We start from the raw sequence: 25,459 nt of genomic DNA on the forward strand, positions 1-25,459 counted from the left end.
ACACTTTTTTTGAGAGAGAAATAAAACAACGGCAAAAAAGATAATATGTTACAGATTTACAAGTGCAATTAGGACGGCATTCACTTACGAAGGACCAATGGCAATAACTTTGGGGGGTGGCGAATACATGTTTCTTTTTATCGGCACTAAGTTGGTCGCGACATACGCCAGCAGTGGGAACAATCTTATAACTGAATGTGTCATGTTAAACGTTGGCCTCAACGAGCGCGGTAAATACGTTGCATTTATTTTTTATTATCATTTTTTAATAGCCGTAAATGTAATACGTAGTTTGTTACACTCCTAAAGGTTTATTGAAAGTCGAGAGAAGTTTTGGGAACATAAGGAATCAAACATGCGTCACTGAAAGCAGTGAATTTATCAGTTTTGATCTAGAACTACAGGTAAAACTAATCTCTTTTGGAAGATTTAGCAAATGTATATCCGATAAGATATTGATATATGTATAAAGATATCGTTGGGGAACAGTGCTTTAAATGGGTACACATATGTTGTTGGAAACAATTCGATGTGGAAATATGGATAAATGAACATTAATTGTAATTATTTGATACCCGTACCATAAAAATAAATTAGATAAAGTATAAGTTGCATAATTGTAATTATTTGTGATTACATATAGATAGGCGACGTTTATCAATTTGACTTGTTTCATGTTGAGCGAGATTCTTGCTCGTCTGAGTTTCTATTTGAAACACTAAATGTACAGTTTTCAGAGGAATTTTTAAACGAAAGTACTGAAATCATCTCAGGTGAAATTGTTTTATACTTTTTATTTTCAATACTAATAATATTAAAAAAATGCTGCTTTTTAGGGACGGATTCAGCTGTAACATCAACGGCCATCCCACTAGAGACAACCACTACTAATGTCGTTGCGACTACCGTAACAAATGGTTCAACAACCAGTTTGCCACCAAACGACACAAATATCGGTCTGACAAGTGTTTGACATGTATAAAGCCGCATTTGATTACCTTAACGGAAATCGATATGTTAATGTTAGCCTGTTCTTGAACAATTCGTTATTATTTGTAAAATTCAATAAGATAGAAACGGTTGTAGAATCGTGTTAACACGGTGGTTTTAAAAAATTTGTTCCTTTTACCTAAATGTATATAAAAACGCTCAAAATATAACTGCATATTATACAAAAAGTAGCGAACGGAATTTAGAAAACGTGTTACGTGTGACTTGTGGTATTTTACATCAGTATGACTTGCAGGCAATTAAAGCGTTACACTATTAAACAAAAAATTGGAATTAATCACGAATTTTGAATGTAATACATCCTTTTTTGATGAAACTTATCATTCATCATGCTTTTACTAACCTATACCTCGCTGCAAATAATACATAGGATTTTTTAAATGTCAACCACGAAAAAGTCAGTGCACTATAGTCAAAATTGTTTTCAGGAGAATCAGTTTAAATATAATAAAATTTTCGTTTTGGCTGCAACTTAAGATTTCTATTTTCTTTCCATATATAGCCAGCATTGTGTGTCTATACTATTCACACTAAATTATTACATACTGTATGTCTGCAATCGCGACGTAAAGTTTCACTACCACTGTATTAACCCAAACAAGCAAACGCTTTTCTTGGCCAACTTAAATTGTTTCTTATTTTTATATATTGTTTTAGGTGAAACGAATGCGGTTCCTTTAATATTGGCAGAACCACACATAGATTTGTTTTTAACGCTTCCGGAAAATATGGAAGTTGGAAGTTACGTTGTTACATTTGGACTTGGAAGAAAAAATGGGTGAGTTTTAAAAAATATATTTTTGTTGCCATTAATTCGCAACGACATAATAGAAAAAAATTAAGGCAATACAAATAGGTATTTACTAGGCGGTAATTAGCATCAAAATTTTATTCAAACTATTTTAAAAAGGGCAAGCACGTATGCTTTATAAAGAATAGTAATGAAAGTCTTTCAGTTACTGGTCATACTTGTTAACAAGGAAAATTTGGTTGTCTGGTCTCAACAGATCATTCAGGGTCGAAATGTCGGACGAAAACGGAGCTGGGGATTTCTTTCAACTTACAGCAGAAAACAGAGCAAACCTCACAAACCGTTCTTTTTTTGCATTGCAAGGAAATCAACGAACTATCAGCAATCAGACTTTCTTAGATTGCTCTTCACTGTCTGGTACGCCACCTTGTCAACGTCTTATTTTAAAAAATAATATTTTTTATTTTTCCTTAAAACACCCTTGGATTACAATGTTGTCCTATAGAGCTTTTTATTGTTTTTCATTCATGTTGTTAATAAAAGTAATATCGTTTATATTGCTTTTAGTTCGGTTTTGTTTTTAATAGATTTTGGCACAACGGTACCACCTCCTGTAGGAACAGTTGTTTACACTAACGACTCTCTCTGCCATGTTTTTCTCAGAAGTCGTCTAGACTTCGAAACAACACAGTTTCACCTGCTTAATATCACGGTAGAGGTGAGACAAAGCTCTTACGACCTAAAATTATCTGCAAAGCATCTAAAATTGTTTGTATTTCACAAGTTTTAGTTCAAATTAAATAAGAATATTTAAAAAAAATATTATTTAAGGAGGTCTTATATTTAAATAGCAACAAAGTTTTGGTTTGTTTCAAATGTTAATCCTGTTTGGTAGGACATTTTGTTGAACCAAACAAACTTTCTAATAATTAAAATCAATGTTGGGGATACAAATGACAATTGTCCTGAAGTGAACGCTTCTTTGGTAAATATAACTCTTTTGAATCCCTCACTTTCTACGCACGTTCCAATGTTTGCGCTGAGTGCAGTTGACGTCGACAGCTTTGACAACTCTCTTATAAATTACGTCCACAGTGAACCAAGCGTTAGGTAAGTAATACGGCATATTTTGTTAAAACATATTAATGCTTTAGCTGTTTATAGGTTGCAATCCAATGTTTACTAAAATGCTCAGCTAATAAATAAAAGTAGGATTTGGCCTACCACAAAAAAAACTTTTTCTACACTTCCAACTGTAGTGACTTACTTAACCTAATACTAAACCCACGTATCTCAGGATTTTATTTGGGCAATAATGCGGCTAATTAAAAGTTTCAACAAAACAAGCAAAACGTATTTAAATTGCTTGATGTTAGTGTTATTATCGCTTTTTGTTAGCTTTAAACGAAAGTTCCGCCTATGTGTAACATACGTTGTTTAGCGGAGCAAAAGATCCCCAATTTTTTATGTTATAGACAAAAACTTGAAAGGTCCAGCATTCTTTGTTTTGAAGTCGTAGCATATGACTCTGGGAGTCCAATACTGGGAAGATCTTTATCAATCAACATTGAGGTTTATTTGACATGAATATTTTGACGTTTATGTAGCTTAAATGTTATCTTACTAATTTAATCCGTTTTGAATATTGTTAATCTTTAATAATCACTTTGCAATTTTGAGTTAAATCAACCACTTAATTTAGAAAAGCCTGATTTTAAACTTTAACAAGACGATTGTTCTAGTAACTATACTTTTCTCATGTCTCCACTTGGATCTTCCATAAGTTCAGATTAGCCGATGCCGATACCAAGTGGTATTTTTGCTACAGGTCCGATAGTAATGTTGTATCGGTACCAATCAAATACCAGAGTAATACTAGAATTTCAGTCATGGTTTGTAATCCCACCCACCGACCCTACCGTTTAAGGAGATTTAACGAAAAGACAAATATTGACCTAAGATCGGAAAATGGTAGTAATGACGTAATTTGGTATACGATAGGGTCGTGAAACTTTTTACAAAATATCGGCTTTCGGTATCGCAATAAATTGTCAACTATCGGACATCCATATATTTCCCACCATTTTTTTTTATTTCAATTGTTTTCTATAGATATCGGATACTTGTCTTTATGATTCTTTTGGGCATCAGTTGAATTATTTCATTGAGTTAGAGTCAAAAAATAATAGTGGCACAGCAAAATTCTTTCTACGCCTTCCAACGAGATACGCCTTAACGTATGGTAAGTTTATTACAATAACATTTAGACTTATAAAAACGTTACCTAATGACCTTCGGTACTGATACTAATAAAGCAGCGCGGTTCTCTATAATACAGTTGTTTAGAAAAAAACATACATTTAAAACTGAAATAACGACAAATGAATGCGAACGCGAATTGTCAATTACCACAAAGGATTTGTGAAAAACATTCAGTTTACTAACGCTGTCTAACCTTTCAATATCTAATGGCCAGGTTATAAAGAATGTGTCAGGATCTCATTGTATAAACAAACAGTGTCTAAGTTTGATTGACGAATTTATAAGACGTAAAACGCCTAATGCGGATTGTGTAGTCGACCCTTGGCAACGCCTTGTCCTAGTTGATAAAGTATAAGCACTATTTCCTACCGTTTTTTATGTGCTGTTGTCGTTCGAATTTATTATTCCCATATAGCATGTCTGTTAAATACTAATAACCCACTTACAATCAATTAAAAAAGAAAGTTTTAGTTGCTATTTGTCTTTTGTAGATTGTACCCTGCCAGTTGGAATTGAAAGTGGCACAATCGGCAACTCGGCTATAAGAGTGTCGTCTGTGAGGGATACCGGCGAATGTGGTCATGTGTATCACGGACACTTCGCCAGGCTCAATCGGGAATCGACATTTGACAAACACGGATTTCTTTTGGTCGGTGCTTGGGTGGCGGAAGACAACGATACGATGCCTTGGATTGAGGTGCCTTAGATTTTGTCTAAATTGTTTTTCAGGGCGACCTTTTTTTAAAGATCGGTCACTTTTCGATTGTTTGATATAAATAGTAACTTCTCTGTGTTTTCCTGATTTTAGTTTTTGCTAAAGAACGTTGGTTAGTACGTTCTGTTTCAACTGAGTTTCAGAAATTTCCATGGTAGGAATAAAACACAGTTCGTAGTAAGTTCAAAATAGGACTAAAATCTAATAGTCAGAATATGGTCAAAGTCAAAAAAAAAATACCTATACCCATCGGAATAACACCTAATTGGCCAGAATAAGTTCTAAAGAACCTCTTACCTAAAACCTCAAAAGTCACCCCTAAATCGTAACTAAGTTCAATTCAGGACGCCCAAACGCCCATACTAAAACGGCCGATGCCAGCCCGATGGACGCCCCATATCCTCGCCAGACTGTTTTTTTAAAGAGTTATTCAGGCCAATTAGGTCTTGTTTCGACGATTTTTAACTTATTTCCACAGGATTAGACCTTATACCAACAATATACGGCTTTATTTCGTCGTAGATGTTGCTGCGTGTTTTTCAATTTTAAGTATTGTTGTTTTCTAGGCTCTATTGTGTGTTTTCTTTTTATCATTATACTTCTGACAATTGAATACCTGCAGAAAATTGACTTTAGGTGGCTATATCACTGCTTATAGGAAGTGAATATGGTCAATTATGATGCGTTTGATTCGTGATCTAATCAGGATACGTTATTTATTTGGCCCGTGGTCAAATCTTGATAAATGAATTTGACGCATTGGAATAAAAGGTTCCACATCTTTTTTAGAACAATTCCGTTGAAAGACCAATTGCAGCATTGATAGACAAGATACATATTGATGTATTCTGTCATGACCTAGTTAATAAAGCACCACCTAGCACAACTAATTCAATATATCAGCAACTGTCAAAATTTTCGCAAACGTTTTTTATAGTAAAAAAACACGAAGCTATTAATGGCTTCTTGGCAGCAATTGCAGTGGTCAGGTTGTAAAATATACTTACACAAATTGTTGTTTATAGGTATCCCTTGAAGAGAGTACAAGCCTTACATCCATAGCTACGCAAGGGTTTGAAGATTTCAACTTCTGGCTAACTCACTATTACGTAACATTCAGCAATGATGGAGTTAATTGGCTAATTTACATTCCACAAAATTCAATGGCGATAAATGGTAATTATATGAGAAATATTGTTGAACAGATATTTTGCACACGCTTCGCGCAAATCTTTTTGTAATGTCTTACAATGATTTTTGGAAGAACTTAGCCCAAAAGCGCCGTGCGCAAACGGCATTCTAAAGAATTTTCCTATACAAATCATGTTTCATCCTGGCAAAAATATTTTTGTCTGTTTTTTTACATATAACATAAAACCGTGAGTATGACGGGTGTATTAAAATTAAATTTAATTTTGCGTTGACTTGGACTCTCTCCAAATTAATATTTCTGTCAAACTATATTATTTTTAGCAAAAGCTACAAAATTATCCTAAAATACGCAATTACATATAACAATGTGCGAACCGTTTTTGTGCGTCTTCTGCTGTATTAAAGTTATTGTCGAATAAGCCTTAACGAGGTCACGGTATAGAAACATCCTGAAACAGCCCAGCTCCTGTTTGTTGTCCGCCTAAAACTCGCGAGGAACATCGTGACCCCTGAAGAGTTTCAGACATAACGCCAAAACAATTAAAGCAAAATTTACGACTTTTCTTGAGGAAATGGTGTGATTTGCGATTATAGCTTACCAAACTGACTCCAAATAAAGTGGATTAGAGATGACCAAGCGTGTGTATTTTAATAAAGTAAACACTATATTTACTGATTCAGGCCGGGTCAAGTGATGGTGCTAACTTTTGTGATATAAAGACATATTTTTGCCTTTCCCGCAAATTTCTGTTCACTTCTACTGTGTTTTTTTTTCCGCTTTTAGAAAGACTATTCGGCGCGCTATTAAAACCATTGATTTACAGGACCCTAATTCAGGCAAAAATTATTACTAAAACAGTTTTCGTGTTAATTTAAATAGCTCCTTCGACACTAACTTCGTCAAATAATCTGTCAATATAGTCCGAGCTATATGAATACGTTTTGCATTTTGGAGTATATTATATAGCCATTAAATCACTATTTTTCGTCTGTCGACAGACACAGGTTGTTCTTCACCGAATACCGAAGAGTTTGAGTCGATTTACTCAGCATCGTCAAGTGGCGAAAGTGTCAATCTCTGTCTTAAACATCAGAATAACGTTACTGGGGATATCGGAAATTTGTCGTACGTTATTCGGGGAAATGACGATGCAAACTCGACGGTAAAGGTGGACTTCAACCCGACGTTTATTGCAAAATACGTGAGGTTGTATCCGATTGCTTGGCACAGCGGGATCGGGATGCGTCTGGAGTTGTTCGGTTGTGTTGAATCAAGACGATTAACAGGTTATTAAATGTAGCACTATATACAACAAATTATGGTGCTCACAATCAAGTCTAGGTCAAGTGATTAGCGAAATAAAACAATAAATTATTAAAACTGTTAAACCTAGCAGATACTGAGCGATATTTTGATTGGCAAAACCAAACTTTTTTACCAGCAAAATATCGGCGAAACAATAACCAAAAATTACCAACAAACTATTTTAAAATATTTAAATATAAGGTAATTTGTTTGCCTGAAAAACTTTCATTTGAATGTGTATTAAATAAAAAATCGCCAGTGGAGAGCAAATGCTACCCGTGTCCGACAACGTACTACTGTCCTGGTGACGGAACGATGCTTCCATGCGGAAGGTGTCCTACGGATGACAACTCAACTAGTTTAGATCCAGCCGATTGTGGAAGAAGCTCTACCGAGCACAGCTTTGGGGCGGCCGAAGCTTGCGAAGCTTGTCCGCTCGGTTATGTGAGTTTTTAGATTCTAGCACTATACTGGGCGAAATACTATTTCAACTCAATTTATTGTGTTAGCAAACTGAATGGTGTTCTATACTCATAAAATGGTTTTGTATGGAGTCGATTTCTAACGGTAAATAACTTCTTGCTAAAATACTATCAGTGCGTTAAATTTACAAACTGTATTTTAGTGCTGTTGAATATACACTTTGTTTTAGTTATTTACTTTCATAAAAGAATATTTTTTAGGCAAATTTTTGTTATGTTAATTGGTGTTATTGCAAAAAAATGGAATATAACTGCGAAGTCATACAACATTTTATATACTAACATGCTTCATTGCGTTAGACTATAAATCTACAACTGTTCGCCGCCGCTTGGGTAAATCGCTATTTTTGCGTTGACGCAGACTTGTAAGAATGGGTTAGCAACCCGCTGTCCGAAATTTACTTTCACCGAAGTTTGCAATGCAACTGAGTGTTCAGCTTGTACGCCGTGCGAAGCGGGTCATTCCTGCTTGGTTGGTGTGATGACGTCATGCCAACCAGGAAGGTTTTCTGAAGACGGTCAAACAGGTAACTTCCTTTTTGTAACAAAAAAAAAACGCTATCCAGCAGAAAACAAAGTATGCATCGTTGCCGCAATATTATTAATATCTGAGTTATAAAACGAATTTTCTTTCGAATAACAGAATCTGCTTAAATCTGGATGGTGAAACAAACGATTCTGGTTGCACATCAATGATAAAGATTAAACTAAATATAGAACTTGGTAAACCGAAAATCGGTTTGTTTAGATGTTGATTCATTCGAATTAAGATACTGATGATGCTTTTAACAGCGAAACAAATGCATCATAATTAACTCATATCAAAACAATTTTTTTTTTGATAAAATGAAAGATAAATTTCAAAATAACCGAACGACCAATTTCAAAAAGCTGACTTTAGTTTTTTTTTAATTTTTTAAGCGATTTATGTGCAATTTTATTCAATTTTAACTTACAAAAATATTGACAAATTTTGACCTAACGTGTAAATTTTGACAAAATTTTGACTTTTTTTGACAAGTCAAAAAATATTCGCCCTAATCATAATATAACAACTAAACAAACTGATTTTCGGTTTACTAACTTCTGTACTTAGTTTAATCTTTATCTGAGTTATATTGTATAAAATATTATTTTGCCTAGGAGATTTGGTAAATGAACAAACATGTTATATTTCGTTATATATTACTCAATATGATCATAGTATATTACACAGTTAAAAAGAACAATAAATCGAAAGGGTAAGAAAAATACGTAACGTGTACTGTAAAAATGAATTCGATAAGATGCGTTATTATGATAGACGTTAATCGTTAAAACTTGCACAACTTACAAGCATTGACGTCTATCATAATAATGTACCTTTTACAGATTACTGTTTTCCATGCCCTAGTGGAACTTTCACCAACATTTCCTCATCAACTGCGTGTAGCCCCTGCGCGTCGGGTAATTATGATTTCAACATATTGTTTATAAGATAGCAAGTGACTTGTACATATCGCGCTTTTACTTTCGAAGGTTACCAAAGCACACCTGGTTCAATGCAGTGTTTTCCTTGCATGAATCAGGAATGGTCTAAGGCTGGTAGCGCATTTTGTGAACCGTGTTTCGACGAATGTACGTATATTTTCCAATTAATATTATATGTTTAATCGTTCACCCGGTTGTGTATAAAAACGAGCATTAATTCGGTGGTTTTACAGGCAAGTGTAAGCATCCTTCTTCTCCGTGCTTCCAAGACGTGGAGTGCATCAATATTTTCGATGTTAATTCCACTTTCCATTTCATGTGCCTCGACTGTCCCAGAGGATTTACTGGTGACGGGGTTAACTGCACAGACGAGGACGAGGTAAACAAAAAATATTTTCAAACTGTTAATTATAGGCCTATGTGTTTTTTTTTAAGATTTTCGGGTGCGTGATATTTATATTATAGTTTTCCATTCTCGTGACTAAAGTTTTTAGTGAACTATACTTGTCGCATAATTCTGAATCTATAAATTCAAGTCAATCTCTGCAATAGATATAATCCTACCAAAAGAGAGGTAAAAGGGGATTTGAACCAACCATATTCATAACGTTTTAACTAAACTATAATAATTTTTTTGTGGACAACCGTTAGATAATTTAATTTAATTTAAGAAAAGTTATTTTAAAATTCTGTTTTAGTGTGCCTCTTCAACCAATCCATGCTTCAGTAAGGAACTGTGTGTCAACACATATGGCGGTTTTCACTGTGAAGGATGTCCCATTGGATATCAAGGTGATTTTTATGCCGGATTCGGCGTAAATGATACGTCACCAAAACAAGTATGTCAAGACATAGATGAATGTGCTCACGATGCGTGCGATCCTTTGGTATCCTGCGCAAATACAGTGGTTAGTTTTCTAAGTTGATGTTAGGTAAACTTATATTAAATCTAAACTTGTGAATTTTCTAAAAATGTATATACTTTTGTGCGTCAAGGGAAGCTACATTTGTGACCCATGTCCTGATGGTTACACTGGATCAGGATATTCAACTTGCACAGTTTTGAATCCATGCCTATCGTTGTCCATGCGGTGCAATCACAATGCAACCTGTAGAAACGTGAATTTCAACAACGCAATTTGTGAGGCAAGTGTAATAATCCATTTGATTTATGTTAGTTCGGACATCGGTTAAGGAATCTTTAAGTAGCACAATATTTTAAGAAGGTATACTATGTGGAACGATTAACACATGGCAGCCTTGTTTAACCCATAACAAGTGTGTTTTGCAAAACATATTTCAGAATTTAATATCACACAAAGGCTAAAATAACATTTTATCTTACACGTATTCACGCAAAAATATATATCTAAAAATATAGCAATGTTTGTATGTTGCAGGAGTTACACTGGTATTTACAGTATAGTTGATCAATAATATCTTATATGACGTAATTTATTTTGCGTAACAATTTCATAAGCAGTCCTTTTGTTAGGGAAATTTTTACATTATTTTAAAACTTTGAACTGTTTTTAATGATTCATCAGTGACCAGGTCGTAATTCGTCTGTGGTAGCTCATTTCATAAAACCAGAGTATTGCATCCAACCTTGGATATTTCCAAAGTAGAGGAACTCGCTTGGAAGGAAATATAAAAAAAAAACAATAAACAAATTTTTTTTGTTTTACCTTGTAGTGCGAAGTCGGGGGAACAGGCCCTGGTGTAACTTGCGGCACGGATGACGATGCAGACGGTCAACCGGACTTCTTTATATCGTGTGCTGACATCGGTAGGTGCGCCCAGGACAACTGCCTGGGCATCCCGAACAGCGGACAGGAAGATACAGATGGGGATCGCTTCGGTGACGCATGTGACAATGACGACGACGGCGACTTGATTCCGGATTTGATTGTAAGATACACTTTCGATATGACTTAAGTCAATGGCTTCACTTAAGTTTAGTAAAGTCGCTGTTTTCCCTTACTTTACTTAGATATTTTCTCCTAAATTGATTGACTTGCATAATGGTTTGTTAAAAATGACGTGATTTAGACTTGAGTCACTTGGTTGAAAAGTAGTTTTAAGTGCTTTCATTGAATAGGACAAAACTAAAATTTGGTAAATTTTTTCGAACTCTGTTCGAAAACAAATCGCTTGCTATTTGCATTGTTTTTGGTGATTGCATTTGAAAATAATGTATGGAATATACTAGTTTTGTCAGTTATGGTTATAGAAAACAAGTTTTGTGCTAATGATTTTAGTTGACCATAACAGTGGTTTCATACCAGTGTGCCGTTGTTAACGCTCAAGGGTGCCAAGTTATATTTAGAAATTTTTAATGTATATCATTTTTGCTCTTTTGGTAAACCTCTTGATGCTACTTTTGTTATTTCTGGGGTGTGCCGGACACCAAGAAAGGTTGGGAACCGCTGTGCTAAAAAATGAATTGCACTCGGATTTAACTTTGCGCATTTGTCAAAAATAGCGTGTCTTGGACGATTTTTTTTTAATGACCTAATTGGACTTACATTACATCAAAATAGTTTTTTTCTAGTTTTCAACATGGATTTACTTTTTGTTGCTATGTCAAACCCCGGTGCCGGTGTTTCACACAGGGTCGTGACATTTGTTTGTTAGTGGATTCCTAGCAAACACTTATATTTAATCTAGAAGAAAATTTAAACAAGTTTTCTAATTAAAATTCGAACTGCAGGCCTATGACCAACCGAAATGCTCAATCGAACCGATTTTTCAGCTTGACCTATACATAGGCCTTACCGAATACTAAAAGCGAATTTACCTGTAAACTTTATTCTGCTAATGCAGTATTGTTGCAATGTATTAAGTTACAATGTTGCAGGACAATTGTCCACTAGTGGCCAATTACGTAGCGTCAGGCTCGCAGCTGGACACCGACGGGGATGGTTTCGGTGACGAATGCGACACTTGCCCACACCTACCAGGACAATTTGTGGATACAGACAGTGACGGGTTTGGAGATGCATGTGACGACGATGACGACAACGATGGTACTTCCAAACTTAATATTTATTTATGTGTACTTACCAGCATCATTCAAGAGGAGCGGTTGTAGCCGTTCTAAGCTTTGCCTACCGGTAAAGAAAAAAATAAGCCTAACTTTTCAGTTGTGCGACACCTTTAAATTTATGAAGGCGTTGTGCGACTCTTTAGGTTTGAAAGTGGTAAAAATAACACTTTCCGCTGTCGGCACACATTTGTTGAGGAAATGTGTAACATAAGTTTGAGACTGTGTTTAGCATTCATTTTGAAATTTGCATAATAAATGCATATTTATCAAAATAATGTTCTAAATATGTTTTTTAACATTTGGACCCTAATGTTTTTTGTAAAATTGTCTCACAACAATTCTCAGACAGACTTGTTATGCCTGTAGGCTTCCTAGCTTTAATATAATTGTATGTATTTTAAAAACCTAACCTTTTTGTGGCATACACATATTAAACCTATTATAAACAAGAGTTATTATGGGTCGTGTAACATTTCCATTATTTTATATCCAAATGTCACAACTGGCTTAAAAATCGTTCACAAAATTATCGAACAAACGAAGATAAACACTTCCCTTACTCATTTTTTGGAATTTAGACGACATTGCTAAAAGTAAAACTTATTAATCTCAACCAGGTGTCAGTGATGCTTTAGACCTGTGTCCTCTCGAATCTTCGGTGACCCTTGGACCAGATGCCGATGTCGACGGTGTGGGTGATCTATGCGACAACTGTCCCAATCACAGCAACCCCGATCAGTTGGACATGGACCAAAATGGCGTAGGAGATGCTTGCGACAATGGAATTGACGTGTAAGTCAAATGACCCACCATCTACACCTGAAAAGTTATGCTCCTTTGTAGCTGGAGAAACTGAGAAATAGAATATAGGTTTAGAACTCCATTTGTAGATATATGTGATTCTTACTACTTCTCCTGCAAACAATTCTGATGCTAATTTGTTGAACTGTGAAATATTTAATAGTATGGTCCATAGTTGTGTGTCTTGTATATTTTCAAATAGGGTATGATTTAAGGATATTTCGAGCAAAACTATAATGTATCCATCAATACAGAACGGCATTTTCTATAGTGTATCCATCAATACAGAACGGCATTTTCTATAGTGTATCCATCAATACAGAACTGCATTTTAATTTAATAAAGTTTTTGTTAAGTGACGGAGATGGTGTGATTAACGACCTCGACAATTGCCCAACCATCCCCAATCCAAGTCAGTCCGACTATGACGTGGATGGTCTGGGAGATTCTTGCGACCCGGATATTGATGGAGATGGTGTAGAGATGAACGGCACGGACTTCTGTGCTTTTTATTTTGACACGACAGCAATTAATGGTACATACAGTGATTTGTTACGAGCTTTACACAAACACCCGACTTGAACTCGTGGTAAACTCGGAAACGACCCTGAGAAGCACCCGTTGCATAAAAATACTTCAATTGAATGTCAACTTTTTTTAAAGTAACGCTTCTGACATCGCTCTGCAACTTTCAGCAAAAGTATCGCTTATATACTTTCTAACGTATACCGCTAGTTTTAGTGGCGTAATTTATTTGGATTGAAGGTTGTGAACGTGGTTTCTCTTATCAAGCAATAGCATTAAGTCACCGTTTATACAAGAAAACGCAACAAATCGTTTTGCGCAATATTAGTTCCCCATCCTATGCTTTACATGCAAGATTCTGCTTGCCGGCTGGACTTTGATGCGGACGGAGTGAACGACGCAGAAGACACGTGTCCAAAAGATCCGTCAATCGTGACAAATTCTTTCGAACGTCATACTCTTGTCGAAATAAATGCGGGAACACCAAACCCACGGTGGAGAGTGCTGAATCAGGTTTGTATAGGTTGTTCTCAAAAGTTTAAATATATAGCCAAATACCAATATTTTGGATAAGATTTTAGACACCATTGCGATCAAGTAAGCCCAAATAAATTATAAACTTGGAAGAGTTAGATTGCCTGGTGCCGAAATACGATTATTACTATACTGTACTGAAACAATGCAGTAAAACGAGACATAATTTGTTCGGGAACAAAGCAACTTTAAAACATTAAATTATATGTTTTATCTTTAAAAGTAGTTTTACATAGTAATTATTAAAAGGTGCCCTAATTGCTGAAGAAGTTGGTAAGTCACACTATACTTAGTTTGTAACACATACGTTTATTTTAATATTGTGCATCAACTTTGGTTATGCTATAAAACGAATCAATCAACTTATATCAGGGTCGGGAGATAACACAAACTGTCAACTCTTCCGTCCCTTCGTTGCTGATTGGCCAGCAGCGTTACGGCTCAATGAACTTTACTGGCGGTATTTTCGTTAACGAAGAGAGTGGAACTTCAAACTACATTGGGCTGGTGTTCGGCTACCAATCCAACCGCAAGTTCTACTTGGTTTTGTGGAGAGGATACGACGACGGAAGATTTCTCACGGGAACTGTTGGAATGCAAATTAAGGTGGGAATATTTACATTTACGCTGGAATTTTTGTAAATGGGAGTAAAAAGACAATTCCGCAAGACTTATTAAGTTCGATTTAACATAAACTAGCTTTATGGAAAAATATAGCAAAAAGTATTGGTAAACCTAATTTGCTTTAATGTTTTTTTAACTAATTGTATAGGCTGTTAGTTCAACAACTGGTACGGGAGCAGCGTTGGCTGATGCTCTTTGGTTCGTTGGGGACACAACTGGTCAAACAGAAACCCTGTATCACGACCGCACATTAGCGCCTTGGAACCACAAAGTACCATACCTGTTTCGCATTATACACAGGTAAAGCGGCTTTCGTATAATAATACAAAGAAAGAAACCTTTCAAAATGCTTCACAATTAACTAAAATCTAAAGCGACTTTTAATCTTATTACTTAGCTTAAACTACTAAAAAAGAGACATAAATGTTTATAAACGTAAAACCTAGTGTAAAACGTGCAATGAAGTGTCAACCACATAATTCGCATGAACTGTCATCTTTATTTTTTTTTAAATAGCAAACACATATAGTTTTGATTAAATTTTAGGCAAGATGGTCCGATTAAACTTTGGTATTAATTAATCCTTTTGAAAACATATCAGGACGCAACTCGATAAATCGCCAACCGATAATTTAATTGTATATGTATAAAAACACATAATCCCGTTAAGTTGTCGTTGGCATCAACCTTTACCCGAAAACGTTCGAACGCCGTTAGGTAAAATAATACTAACGAGGTTTCTGTAAATAAATGTGCTGAATTACATGCCCTATTAATTTACGCATATTGTATAGAGCTTCAATCGGGCTGATTCGAGTCATCATCTTTTTTCGTGGCGAAATCCTGATTGACAGCGGTCCAGTGTACGACACGCGATACAACGGCGGCAGGGTTGGAGTCATTTCGTTTCAACAGGGAAACGTGATTTGGTCAAACCTGCAAGTGAAATGTGTCGACAGGTCTTGATAACAATGTTTAGTTAGTTTTATAAAAAAAAAGTGATACTTGAAATTGCTTTTACTTTTGGTGGTTCTCTCATTTAACGTGTTGATTATTTCCTATTTCACATTATGTTCGGGTTAGTAACAGTGGTGAAAGTAAGCCTGAAACGTCCCGGAACGCCGGAACTGTAATATAATTGCTATCGGAACTGTGTTTTAAACTAAATTTCCAATACATATTTATGGACTACAGCAAAAGATAACCTCAGGTTTCAATTAATCTAGTTTCACTACTGTTTAATACCTTTCACTTTCAGTTGATTAAATACGTACAGCCACCAATTTTATATTCTACATATTGTTTTTTATTCTTGTTGCAGGGAGAACACAGCTCTTCGTTTGGGAATTGAAATTGGTTACGTTCTGCTCCCCAACAATAATCGTTTTCACTTTGAAGATAGCTTTACAATAGACGCGTTTGTAAACTTAGATGCCATGCTTAGCAATAGCACGCAACCGATTATTTGTACTAGCGATGGAATGATCTTATGTCTGGCAATAGTGAACAGGTTTTTCCTTCGTTAACTTTTGACAACCATATTAATGTAAAAGATTTGAAAGGATGGAAAGGTTTAAATTATCTAAAAAACGTTAAAGTATGAAATACCAGTTTATTACGTGGGTAAGCTATAGCACGTTGTTTGTGTTTACAACAACAACAAAACGAAGTAAATGTTTATGTTTTAGAACACTTGGCGTTTCATTTGGATCAAATGTAACCGATCCTAGCAAGAAACCGTATTTCCTTGTATCTGATATCCCAATAGTTTCTGGCGCATGGCATCACGTAACTACAAGATTTGATGCATCTGCTTGTGAATTAAGCGTCCTATTGAATGCAACAAATAAAGCAACACTGTCTAACGTCGAAAAATTTGAATGGGTAAGAATGACGTTGTTTTCAAACTTGCTAACAAAAAGTTCGCTGTAATTACTACATTGTCCAACTAGAATTGTTTCCAGTTTCTATGTATGGGTTAGATAACTGATTCTTGCGGAATTTTATATTACTTTTATCTTGTCTAAGGCAGGTGTAGAAACAACGAGTGCCAATAATTCTATGGGATGCGTAAGATATTTTGCAATTGATAATCCTAGATAATTTTATCATTACCCCTCATGTCAGAAGATATTATACGCTGTCGATAGATTAATAAAGGCAGCTTCAGTCTTCCTTGTTTCAAACCCTATTTAAATGTGTGTTGTTCACGCTAATGCTTGATCTGTAATGTTACGTTTCAGTCTAAACCAGCTTGTTCCGGTGGAATGTTTCCGTTTAGGAGTGGGTAATTTTGTTTAAGGTGGTGCGCTCTATAGGAGCTTAATTACATCGACAGCAGAGAAGTGAGATCGGCCTATAGCTTGATGTTTGTTTTTATGGTTTTCGAATTAATTGCAGGGTGGCAATATGTTAATCGATGCTCATGTGTATTGATCTATGTTGACTGTATAGGGAAAGTCGTTAGAACTATGCGAGACACTGGGACCGGTTCTGTGTTGTTGTTCTTTGATATGAAACATAGTCTGGGGTGTCTTTTTTCTATCTTGCTGATTTAAAGTAGTGATGGACGGGGTGTGCCTGGGGTTAGGTCAATCTTTGGGTGGCCCTGAGTTTTTATCGCCTTTCAAAGGGATTAATGCACACAAGCCTCCACACGACTCAAACATGTTTACCTTGGTCGTAAAGGAGCTGCAGTAGTTGAATCAATTCAAAGTGGCCAAAAAATGATAGTGACGTCTTTCCACAACATTCCACGAAGTATATAATTCAATTAATTGATTTACACCCCCCTTCAACCGAGACTATCGTCTATCATTTCTACCTAAACAAACACACTTGCATTTACCACATGCAATAGAATAGAATCTACTACAAACTATGCTTTTTACACGCCTACATCTTACAGTTGAGCGCGTCGTCACGCCGGTTTTCGTCATAACCGCAAGGGGTTTCGTTACGGTTTTGTAATTCCGTCAACACAGGCTTTTTGTACGGGATTTTGTCTCGGCGTTGCAAAAACATTTTCCAAACAATTATTATCGCGCTTCGATGAAAATTACAAAACAGAACGTTTGACGACACACCCGTCACTATAATCGGAGCTTATATGGACATTTATTTTTTCCAAACGACTTTTAAGAAATGGTGATTTGCTATATATAAAATTATTGCAACAATTAACTTTGCGAAGACTTCACGTTAAATAATAATCGCTTCCCAAGTAAATAAATGGAGTTGTATATACTTAGATCGAAAAAAAAAACGTTTCCCGATGAATTCCCGGTGTCCCAGTGCTTCTGGGAAATGTCTTGTGACCACCTAGTGCAGGGATTGCGAGCCACTGTCCGCGGGTTTGTAATAACCCACTTAAATATCGAAGGGATGTCAATCATTTTCATGAAAGGATTAATGTAAAACAACAGTTCTCCGTTAGATAGAAATATACTGTCCAGAACAGGGGGTCGTGCAAAAGTGTTTTAGGGTGACAAGCAGGGGCGCCCGCAGAAAATTTTCCAGGGGGGGACAATCAGGGGCGTAACCAGAAAATCAAAAAGGGGGGTCCTGAATTTTCAACTTCGAGAATTCCCCTATTTTTCGTCTGACGTTTATGAAAAATGACGTCACAAAACAGTGACAGCATGACGTCATAGAATGGTGATTGCAAAACGTGATAAAAAAACTAATCAGAAACAGCCAAATACGTCCAGTAAAAGCGACCACGTGCGTCGTCGACAATCCTGTCAGGCGCCAGCTGCGAAATCACGATGTGCAATCGTTAACATTAAGAAAAAAACAAACCAAGACCGTGAAATATGTGTGATTAATTGTGGTAGGATCACACATATTTCGACTATCAGCAGCGCAAGTTTCAAGTTCCATGAACGGAACGAGCGCTAAATTACAAGCACGTCTTTCTCCACCTGCAATACTAAAACTAAGATTGTTTTTTCCGGGTGTTATTATGCCTCGATTAGCGCAACATCTGCGCCAAGCTGTGTGCAAAGTCAGCTAAATTACAAGCTGCGGCTGAGGGGAAATAAGTTGTGTTTATTGCACACTTAGCACGTGGTCTTAGAGTACAGTATGCTAAAAGAGCATAATTTTGCGTTAAACATCATTACTTAAAAATGGATACTTTGAAACGCGCACGACAGTCACCATTATACCTCCTTTTAAGAATCTGCTTCAGTTAAATGGCGATGTTACACCAACATCGGATATTCGCGCAGAGAGCGAACAGCGAGGAACTTACTGCGTATAACTCGACGTTTTTTAGCGATAAAAAAGGGAAGAAGGTTTGACTTAGCGTTGTCAATTGTCGAATACACACTTGCAAATCAGTCAACCTAAAGTAACGAAAGAGAAAACTTCCAGCGTTTACGGTCGACCAAACAAAAAACAAAAAACGGCGTTTTGCTTTCGATTTTGGTTTCGCATTAGATTAAGGTGCGTGACCCAATTACTTAAAAAGCACGCCGCTTCAAACAGTTTGTTAAACCATGACAAAAACGAACAAAAAACGATAATATCACTTACAAAAAGGGGGTAAGAACTCCCGCCCACCTGGATACGCCATTGGGGGCAATGTATAATGGATAATATTTTAAACCTTCGTAAGTAATACATATTACACTTATAAAACTAATAATCGCATTTTGAAATTCCAGGGGGGGCAACCCCCCCCCCCCCTGCGGGCGCCCATGGTGACAAGTAGATTAACTGCACTTCAACAAATATGCGCAGAAAAGCAGACAACTTAAAGCATTTTATTTATCGAGGGTGGCTATCCTTTAAGGAAAATTTAAAGTTCGCAGACTAAAACTTGACTAAAACTTCTAAAAACCCTGGTTAAACCAACAAACCAAGCCAAAAAGCTTTCTGCTGACTTCCTATTTGCCAATAAAAAATGCTACTGCCTTTGTTAACTATTTAGCTTCTTAATATTGTTGAGTATCTGAATTTGGAAATCGTCCATAAACCTTGAATTACGAACCCAGAAAATAACACTTAAAACGACGCGGCAGCAGAGTTTCGCATAAAATTAGCAAATAATTAAATATATGACCCAGCACTTGTGCATTTTATAAAGATAAACGTCGTGTTTGTGACCCGCGCGATGAAAAGGTTCGCCATCCCTGACCTACAGTGCTCCATTGTTATGATCAGCGGATATTCGGATAACGACAATGTAATAAAATAACATTTTTCTTAAAACCCAAAATTTCTTATTACGAACAATAAAATTTCATGTAGGCCTAATTAAGTTGATTGAGTCTATATAAAACCGAGTCGAACTTATTCCAAGTAGCTTTTATGTCGACAATATTTTTGTTCAATATTTTGCAGGCGATATACTGCTACATGCTGGATAGGTCAGTTTGACAGTAAAAAATAATTATATTTTGAGGCCCGTTAACGCAATAAAAAGGCCTGTACATGAAATGTAGACTAATTATCAATTTGGAGATTAATTAATGTTAAAAAAATTCAGAGTTAATTAAGTTAAAATCCACTATATATATAAAACATTTTTAAGATTTAACGTCCGTGCTAATTATATGTGTCTGCTGATTACACCTTAATGGTAATAGATCAGATAATCGAATATGTTTCAATCAGGCAGAACTATCTGGCAATCGATCATTGCGTTTTGCTATTGGTTGGGATGGAACCAAACATTTCCAAGGAATGATCGACGATGTAAGAATCTACGATAGAGCGCTGGGTGATACTGAAATTGCCGAACTTCTCACAAAAACTGGCCTGACGCGACATATGTCCCAAAAAATATTGACAGGTATAGATCTAGGTTACATAAGATATTTTTTTATCCTGCCACTAAATAGGCTAATTAACAAATACAGCACCTATAAGGTATATCAAATTTACAATGGACAACATTTATAGCGTCATATTTGTTTCTTTATATAAACGTTTTTGTATTTTTTGTTTGTTAATAAAACGAAACCATTGGACATGCTATCCTTGCTAGTTTTGACTTTAATTTCTGTTACAAAGTATGATATTAGCCTAATTTTTTTTTTAAATTGAACTCGAATTTCGGAGTTATTTGAAATCATGTCGTGATTTAATTTAACGCTAATTTTAGTGATTTGACACAAGTCCAATAGCATATCAAAAAAAGACCTCTGCAATCGAAGCTGGGCGTCATATGTCATTTTTCGCCTTTTTAAAATAATGAGAACAAACTTCGACAATCATAAGGCAATACCAATTCGAGAAACCATTTTAAGGACATTACGATATGAATCACCATGATTACACATCCAAGACGCTAAGGGACAGAAGCCAATATAACAATGATGGTGAACTCATTGGGAAGACAAGCTTTGGAGCAAGCTTTGCCGACGTGGCCAGATTTGAAATAACTGGCTAAAACTTATTCACTTTGTTTTTTGGTGGCTGGTGTTTTATGTTTTCTTCATTACCTTGCAGTGTTGTATTATTGTATATACCGGTACTCGATATATTTTTCGCTAACGAAGTGTAAGTTTATTTGGGGATTTAGCAAGCAGCTTTAATAATATATGCCCCTAAAAACTTTAGCTGCAAATTATGGAAGGTAATTAGCCTACCGGTGATATAACTGTGAATTCTTAAACTATACCCAAATAAGTAGGCTAATTAACAAAGTAGACAAGTAACGAGCTATGCATTTTGATCACTAACATAAAATGTTGTATCGTCTCGTATCAAATTAAAAGATAACTTAGAAGTAACTTATATAGCGCACCTTTTTTAAATAAAGTAGGCCTATGTTTAAAATAATCTTTCCTGTGAACATTTTGTTAGTATGCTAAAGCCGTGTGTCTTAACCGATGATAAGGATTGTGTCACGTTGATATTTAACCTATATAATTATTGTACGCATCGTGTCAATTTCGGTTTACTATATAATTCGGACGCGTTTTTGGTGCTATTATAGCTTGGCATAAAACAGTGTTAGATCAAGCAAGCTTTGTTTGTAACGTCGTAACATTTAATTCACCCTAAATGTTTTATTACATTGGGCTACATGATATTAATTTTGCGGTCATCGATGAATGTGTACAGCCGTAAATTGAAAATGCGACCATATGCTTTTTACGGCCAATCGTATATGATTGCTTTCCGCAAAACATTTAAGACTTGTAAGAATTATCAAGTTATAAAAATATAGGGTATATGGCAAACATACATATTAGCCTCACAGAAATACAAGTTTAGCAACTGTAACTCATTCTGACGTGTGTGAAGCGTTAAATATAAACAGTCTACATTAAAAGTGACTTACAAAAACAAATAGTTTTTTTCCGTTAGCAGTAGTAGTTAGACGAAGAAAAAATAGGCTAAAAACATGAGCCTTGTTTGTCGAGTAGTTACCACAATAAACAGTCCGACACCTTACGTTATGCATGTATTTATTTACACATAGCAAATACGGTCACTGAAATGGTTAACATTGTTTGTTATTATTGTGCATGTACAAGCTACGGCTAATCAAGTTAATAGTTTGTAAAGTTGAGACAGTCAACATAGAAGTTATTTACGAAACGGTACTATATACTGTAATACCAATACTTTTTAATTCACTAGAGTGCAAAAAAGAGGCATATTAAACGGTTGGAAACTAAATTAAGGTACATGTGTTCAAAATACCAGTGGGCATAAACAAATAAAAAAAAACAGGATAACCTTTTTCATTTATTAGCAAAAAGTTTTATGGCGAGATAAATTAAAAAAAATTTGCTTACGGCTTATATATGCTATATTTACAATGACCAATTTGGATAGGTGATATAATGATGGGCGTGAATATTGTTCATTTTTTTTAATGACAACGACTAAAGTCAGTTTATATAGGTGTATAGCCGAAAGTCACATGATATTTTGCAAAGCATGAATAATATTGAGAAGCAATTGATTTTGGTTGGAAATATCTTTGTTCTATCATTTCTGCTTTGTTGATCATTTAGCTGGGGAAATCCATATCTCGTTGTGGCGAAAGAGCAGTTTCATTGGGCTGTCATATCCAGCATACCACAATACATTTGTCTGCAGTTGATCTTTTAAAATGTTATTTTCTTCCAATTCTTTCATTAAATCATTGCCATGTTGAATCATATTATTGTAGTTAGCATAGCCGCCAAATTTTCTGCAATGCAAAAATATTGCTGTTGTGCACAATACCAGCAAATTATTTTGCTTACAATAAAACTGATTGCAATTTGGCACAGAAGCACATACTACAACAATAAAATAAATTGGACCATATAATTATACATCAAAGGAAAATATTTATACATGAACAGGACTAACTTGACATAGAACACAGAAGAAGGACGCCGTATAATTTTCACAAGAGGGTCATTTGGCGTAGGAACATTGTGCTGGTGTGCATGCGGAATAAAGAACGACATGATAAACTTGCGTTTGCAGAACAAACACTCACTGGCATCCATTTCTACAGTCACTGGAATAGTCATGTCCAACTTAACACCTGGACAATAAAATAAAACATGGTTCAGTTCTTCCTGTAAACCAAGATTAAGGTTAATTTATAGGGAAGTGTGAAACCAAAGTTTTGTTAAACTCCAGTTAAATGGCGGGGACATGGAGCCATGATCATCCTTATATATTTTTTTTAAGGACAAAATACTAACTTTCTATGGCCTAAAATTTTACAGGGTTTCTATAGGCTAAAACTTCACAAACTGAACAAACACACTAATTATATAATTGTTTGGTCTGTTTTGAGATATTTGACTATAACATACTGTTGCATGCTAATCAAACGGACATGTTTGGACCTTTTTTATACTGTTTATGTATTTTTTAAGAAAACTTAAATTCTTTGAATATTAAGGTAAACTTTTAATTTTAAGTAAAACACACATGTATTTTGTGATTGTTTGACATTTAATTTGGTAACTTGCAGAGGATATGTTTGATAAATACTGTCAAGTTTTAACAGCACAAATGTTTTGAGACGTCTGAACAAGAGCAAATGTTCTTCTGGGATATTAGGATGCCATAGCAAAATAAAACTAGCAACTTAGATACAATTCCACGTATAAGACTGATTACACAATTTCATCAATGACAAAATTTACATATATTAATATTAATAACAGCTATTTTTAACAAAATGCTAAAACCTCCAACGTTACTCCCAGAAATGTATTTAAAAAGTCTCATAAACGTGTCCCTTCGTACATCATCAAAATTAAATGCATAAGCAGTTGTGCTGACCCAGTTTGCAGCAGGATAACTTCGTTCCTCATATGAACCATTCTAAATAAATTGTAATATATTATAAAAAAGGACATAATAATTATGATGTGACGTTAATTATACCATAAAATTATTTTTATATATGTTAAACCCTTTAAAAAACTGCAAAAGGACTTAAATATTATGAATAAGGTGTATGCTATTGTTAACATGAAATCACGATTCAGTCATGGCTGCAGAACCATAACTTAAAATCAGATATATACTTACTGTAGGTATTGCTGTATAATTCGGAGCATCACTGTTGCCTAATATACTTTTTGCAAAACATAACATCAGCAACAATAAGACTCCCGCTGAATGCATTTCTTTGTCTACAAAAAAACAAAAACTGAATTGTGTGAATAAAATTCATCTTTTTAAATACTTGGTGTAGAACAGGCAGTTAATCCAAACCCAGAGATTTTGATTGGAAACTTTTCTGGTATCAAATTAGGTCAACAATGTTTGCTATTTGGTTAACGGCTGAATATACTTTAAAACAGGCCAAACAAAATACTAGTAATAGAGCAGCTATATAGGCTATGCAAGTATCACTATTTAAATTTAAGGAATATTATATAAACTTACATGGACCTTAAAGGTAGGGTTATTTTCCTGATTTACTGGTTGTATACAACAGATTAAAATACGCACTGCAGTTCAACGTTATTTTGGGACGTTTAGCTTTGCGGACATCAAGCAAAGCATTATAAACTTTCTTTGCAATTTGCATTTTTTTTTGCTATGGTTTAACCCCCGACCTTAATCCATTAATTATTACATAACAAAACAAGTGTGTTATATAACCGACGAAGATTTTAAAACGTCCCACAATGTTCATAGTCGAACAGCATAGAAATCTTAAATCACATAAACAACATAAAAATAAATTTGTTAAAAGCAGTACAAAAATCTTGGCAGTTTAAAATTCTCTTGTGCCATTCGTCCAGGTAATAGTGATTAGACTAAACTAAAATATATACGTTTTGCTCGACAAAAAAGTATTAAACTTCAAACTGTGCTCTCCAGTAAAAGTTGAATTTAAAAAGGTTTGCCAGAAACTTGTAGCATGTTAAGCCATAATTAATGTATAATTACATATTGTGGAATTTATCGTATTGCGTATTTCAAAATTTGTTGCTGTTGCACGCTTTTAGGCGCCGATAGAAATTGCAAAAACACCGCTTAGCAAAACTTCCGGCTTGAGCCCTGAGACCGCTTACCAAAAAACTTCCGGCCGTAAGATATTAATCACATCCGCAAGCCCACCTATTTTACTCTCGTACTCAGGGCCGGATTAACATAGTGGCAGCTGCTACGGGCCCCGCGCTTCACAAGGCCCTGCGCTTGGTGAGCCAACATTGTTTGTTTTTTGGGCAAAAAAATGTCGAACATAGTTGGTAAGAAATTTTTGGCTTGAAAACTGGAATGGCATAGGATAATATTATAGTTGTAACTTGTTAGTTTAAACTACTAGTCCCGAAATATTGTCCCTTCC

The 25,459-nt window shown here is 35.3% G+C and overlaps 2 protein-coding genes across 3 annotated transcripts in view; one reads left to right on the top strand and one right to left on the bottom strand.

Moving 5' to 3' along the window:
* The window catches only part of LOC146140064 (uncharacterized), a 29,888-nt gene extending 7,911 nt beyond the window's left edge, over window positions 1-21,977 (top strand). The window contains exons 14-45 of the mRNA XM_083392610.1: window positions 55-230; window positions 310-404; window positions 644-773; window positions 837-972; window positions 1,514-1,789; window positions 2,019-2,179; window positions 2,350-2,480; window positions 2,658-2,872; window positions 3,238-3,334; window positions 3,875-4,004; window positions 4,516-4,721; window positions 5,765-5,915; window positions 6,891-7,178; window positions 7,457-7,641; window positions 8,041-8,206; window positions 9,051-9,125; window positions 9,198-9,296; window positions 9,383-9,528; window positions 9,848-10,057; window positions 10,146-10,295; window positions 10,845-11,060; window positions 12,010-12,178; window positions 12,816-12,990; window positions 13,356-13,534; window positions 13,880-14,037; window positions 14,431-14,664; window positions 14,831-14,982; window positions 15,477-15,641; window positions 16,004-16,192; window positions 16,371-16,566; window positions 20,305-20,482; window positions 20,940-21,977. Coding sequence (XP_083248736.1) covers window positions 55-230; window positions 310-404; window positions 644-773; window positions 837-972; window positions 1,514-1,789; window positions 2,019-2,179; window positions 2,350-2,480; window positions 2,658-2,872; window positions 3,238-3,334; window positions 3,875-4,004; window positions 4,516-4,721; window positions 5,765-5,915; window positions 6,891-7,178; window positions 7,457-7,641; window positions 8,041-8,206; window positions 9,051-9,125; window positions 9,198-9,296; window positions 9,383-9,528; window positions 9,848-10,057; window positions 10,146-10,295; window positions 10,845-11,060; window positions 12,010-12,178; window positions 12,816-12,990; window positions 13,356-13,534; window positions 13,880-14,037; window positions 14,431-14,664; window positions 14,831-14,982; window positions 15,477-15,641; window positions 16,004-16,192; window positions 16,371-16,566; window positions 20,305-20,482; window positions 20,940-21,082 — 5,377 coding nt within the window. The 3' untranslated portion in view covers window positions 21,083-21,977. The remainder of the gene's footprint in view (window positions 1-54; window positions 231-309; window positions 405-643; window positions 774-836; window positions 973-1,513; window positions 1,790-2,018; window positions 2,180-2,349; window positions 2,481-2,657; window positions 2,873-3,237; window positions 3,335-3,874; window positions 4,005-4,515; window positions 4,722-5,764; window positions 5,916-6,890; window positions 7,179-7,456; window positions 7,642-8,040; window positions 8,207-9,050; window positions 9,126-9,197; window positions 9,297-9,382; window positions 9,529-9,847; window positions 10,058-10,145; window positions 10,296-10,844; window positions 11,061-12,009; window positions 12,179-12,815; window positions 12,991-13,355; window positions 13,535-13,879; window positions 14,038-14,430; window positions 14,665-14,830; window positions 14,983-15,476; window positions 15,642-16,003; window positions 16,193-16,370; window positions 16,567-20,304; window positions 20,483-20,939) is intronic.
* A 392-nt stretch (window positions 21,978-22,369) lies between these two features.
* LOC146140065 (heme-binding protein 1-like) lies at window positions 22,370-24,706 on the bottom strand. Of its 2 annotated transcripts, none has more exons than XM_083392957.1 (5): window positions 24,550-24,706; window positions 24,190-24,293; window positions 23,844-23,979; window positions 23,005-23,185; window positions 22,370-22,840 (listed from the first exon to the last, which is right to left on the bottom strand). In XM_083392957.1, the coding sequence occupies exons 2-5, from the start codon at window positions 24,283-24,285 to the stop codon at window positions 22,654-22,656; spliced, it is 600 nt and encodes a 199-aa protein (XP_083249083.1). In that variant the 5' UTR covers window positions 24,286-24,293; window positions 24,550-24,706; the 3' UTR covers window positions 22,370-22,653. The 2 variants fall into 2 exon arrangements, with proteins under 2 accessions (XP_083249083.1, XP_083249084.1); XM_083392958.1 differs by having other exon boundaries at window positions 24,556-24,693.
* Between the last annotated feature and the right edge of the window lie 753 nt (window positions 24,707-25,459).

Source organism: Ascidiella aspersa, chromosome 6 (genome assembly GCF_963924565.1).
Source record: "Ascidiella aspersa chromosome 6, kaAscAspe10.2, whole genome shotgun sequence".
In the NCBI taxonomy this organism is placed as follows: domain Eukaryota; kingdom Metazoa; phylum Chordata; class Ascidiacea; order Phlebobranchia; family Ascidiidae; genus Ascidiella; species Ascidiella aspersa.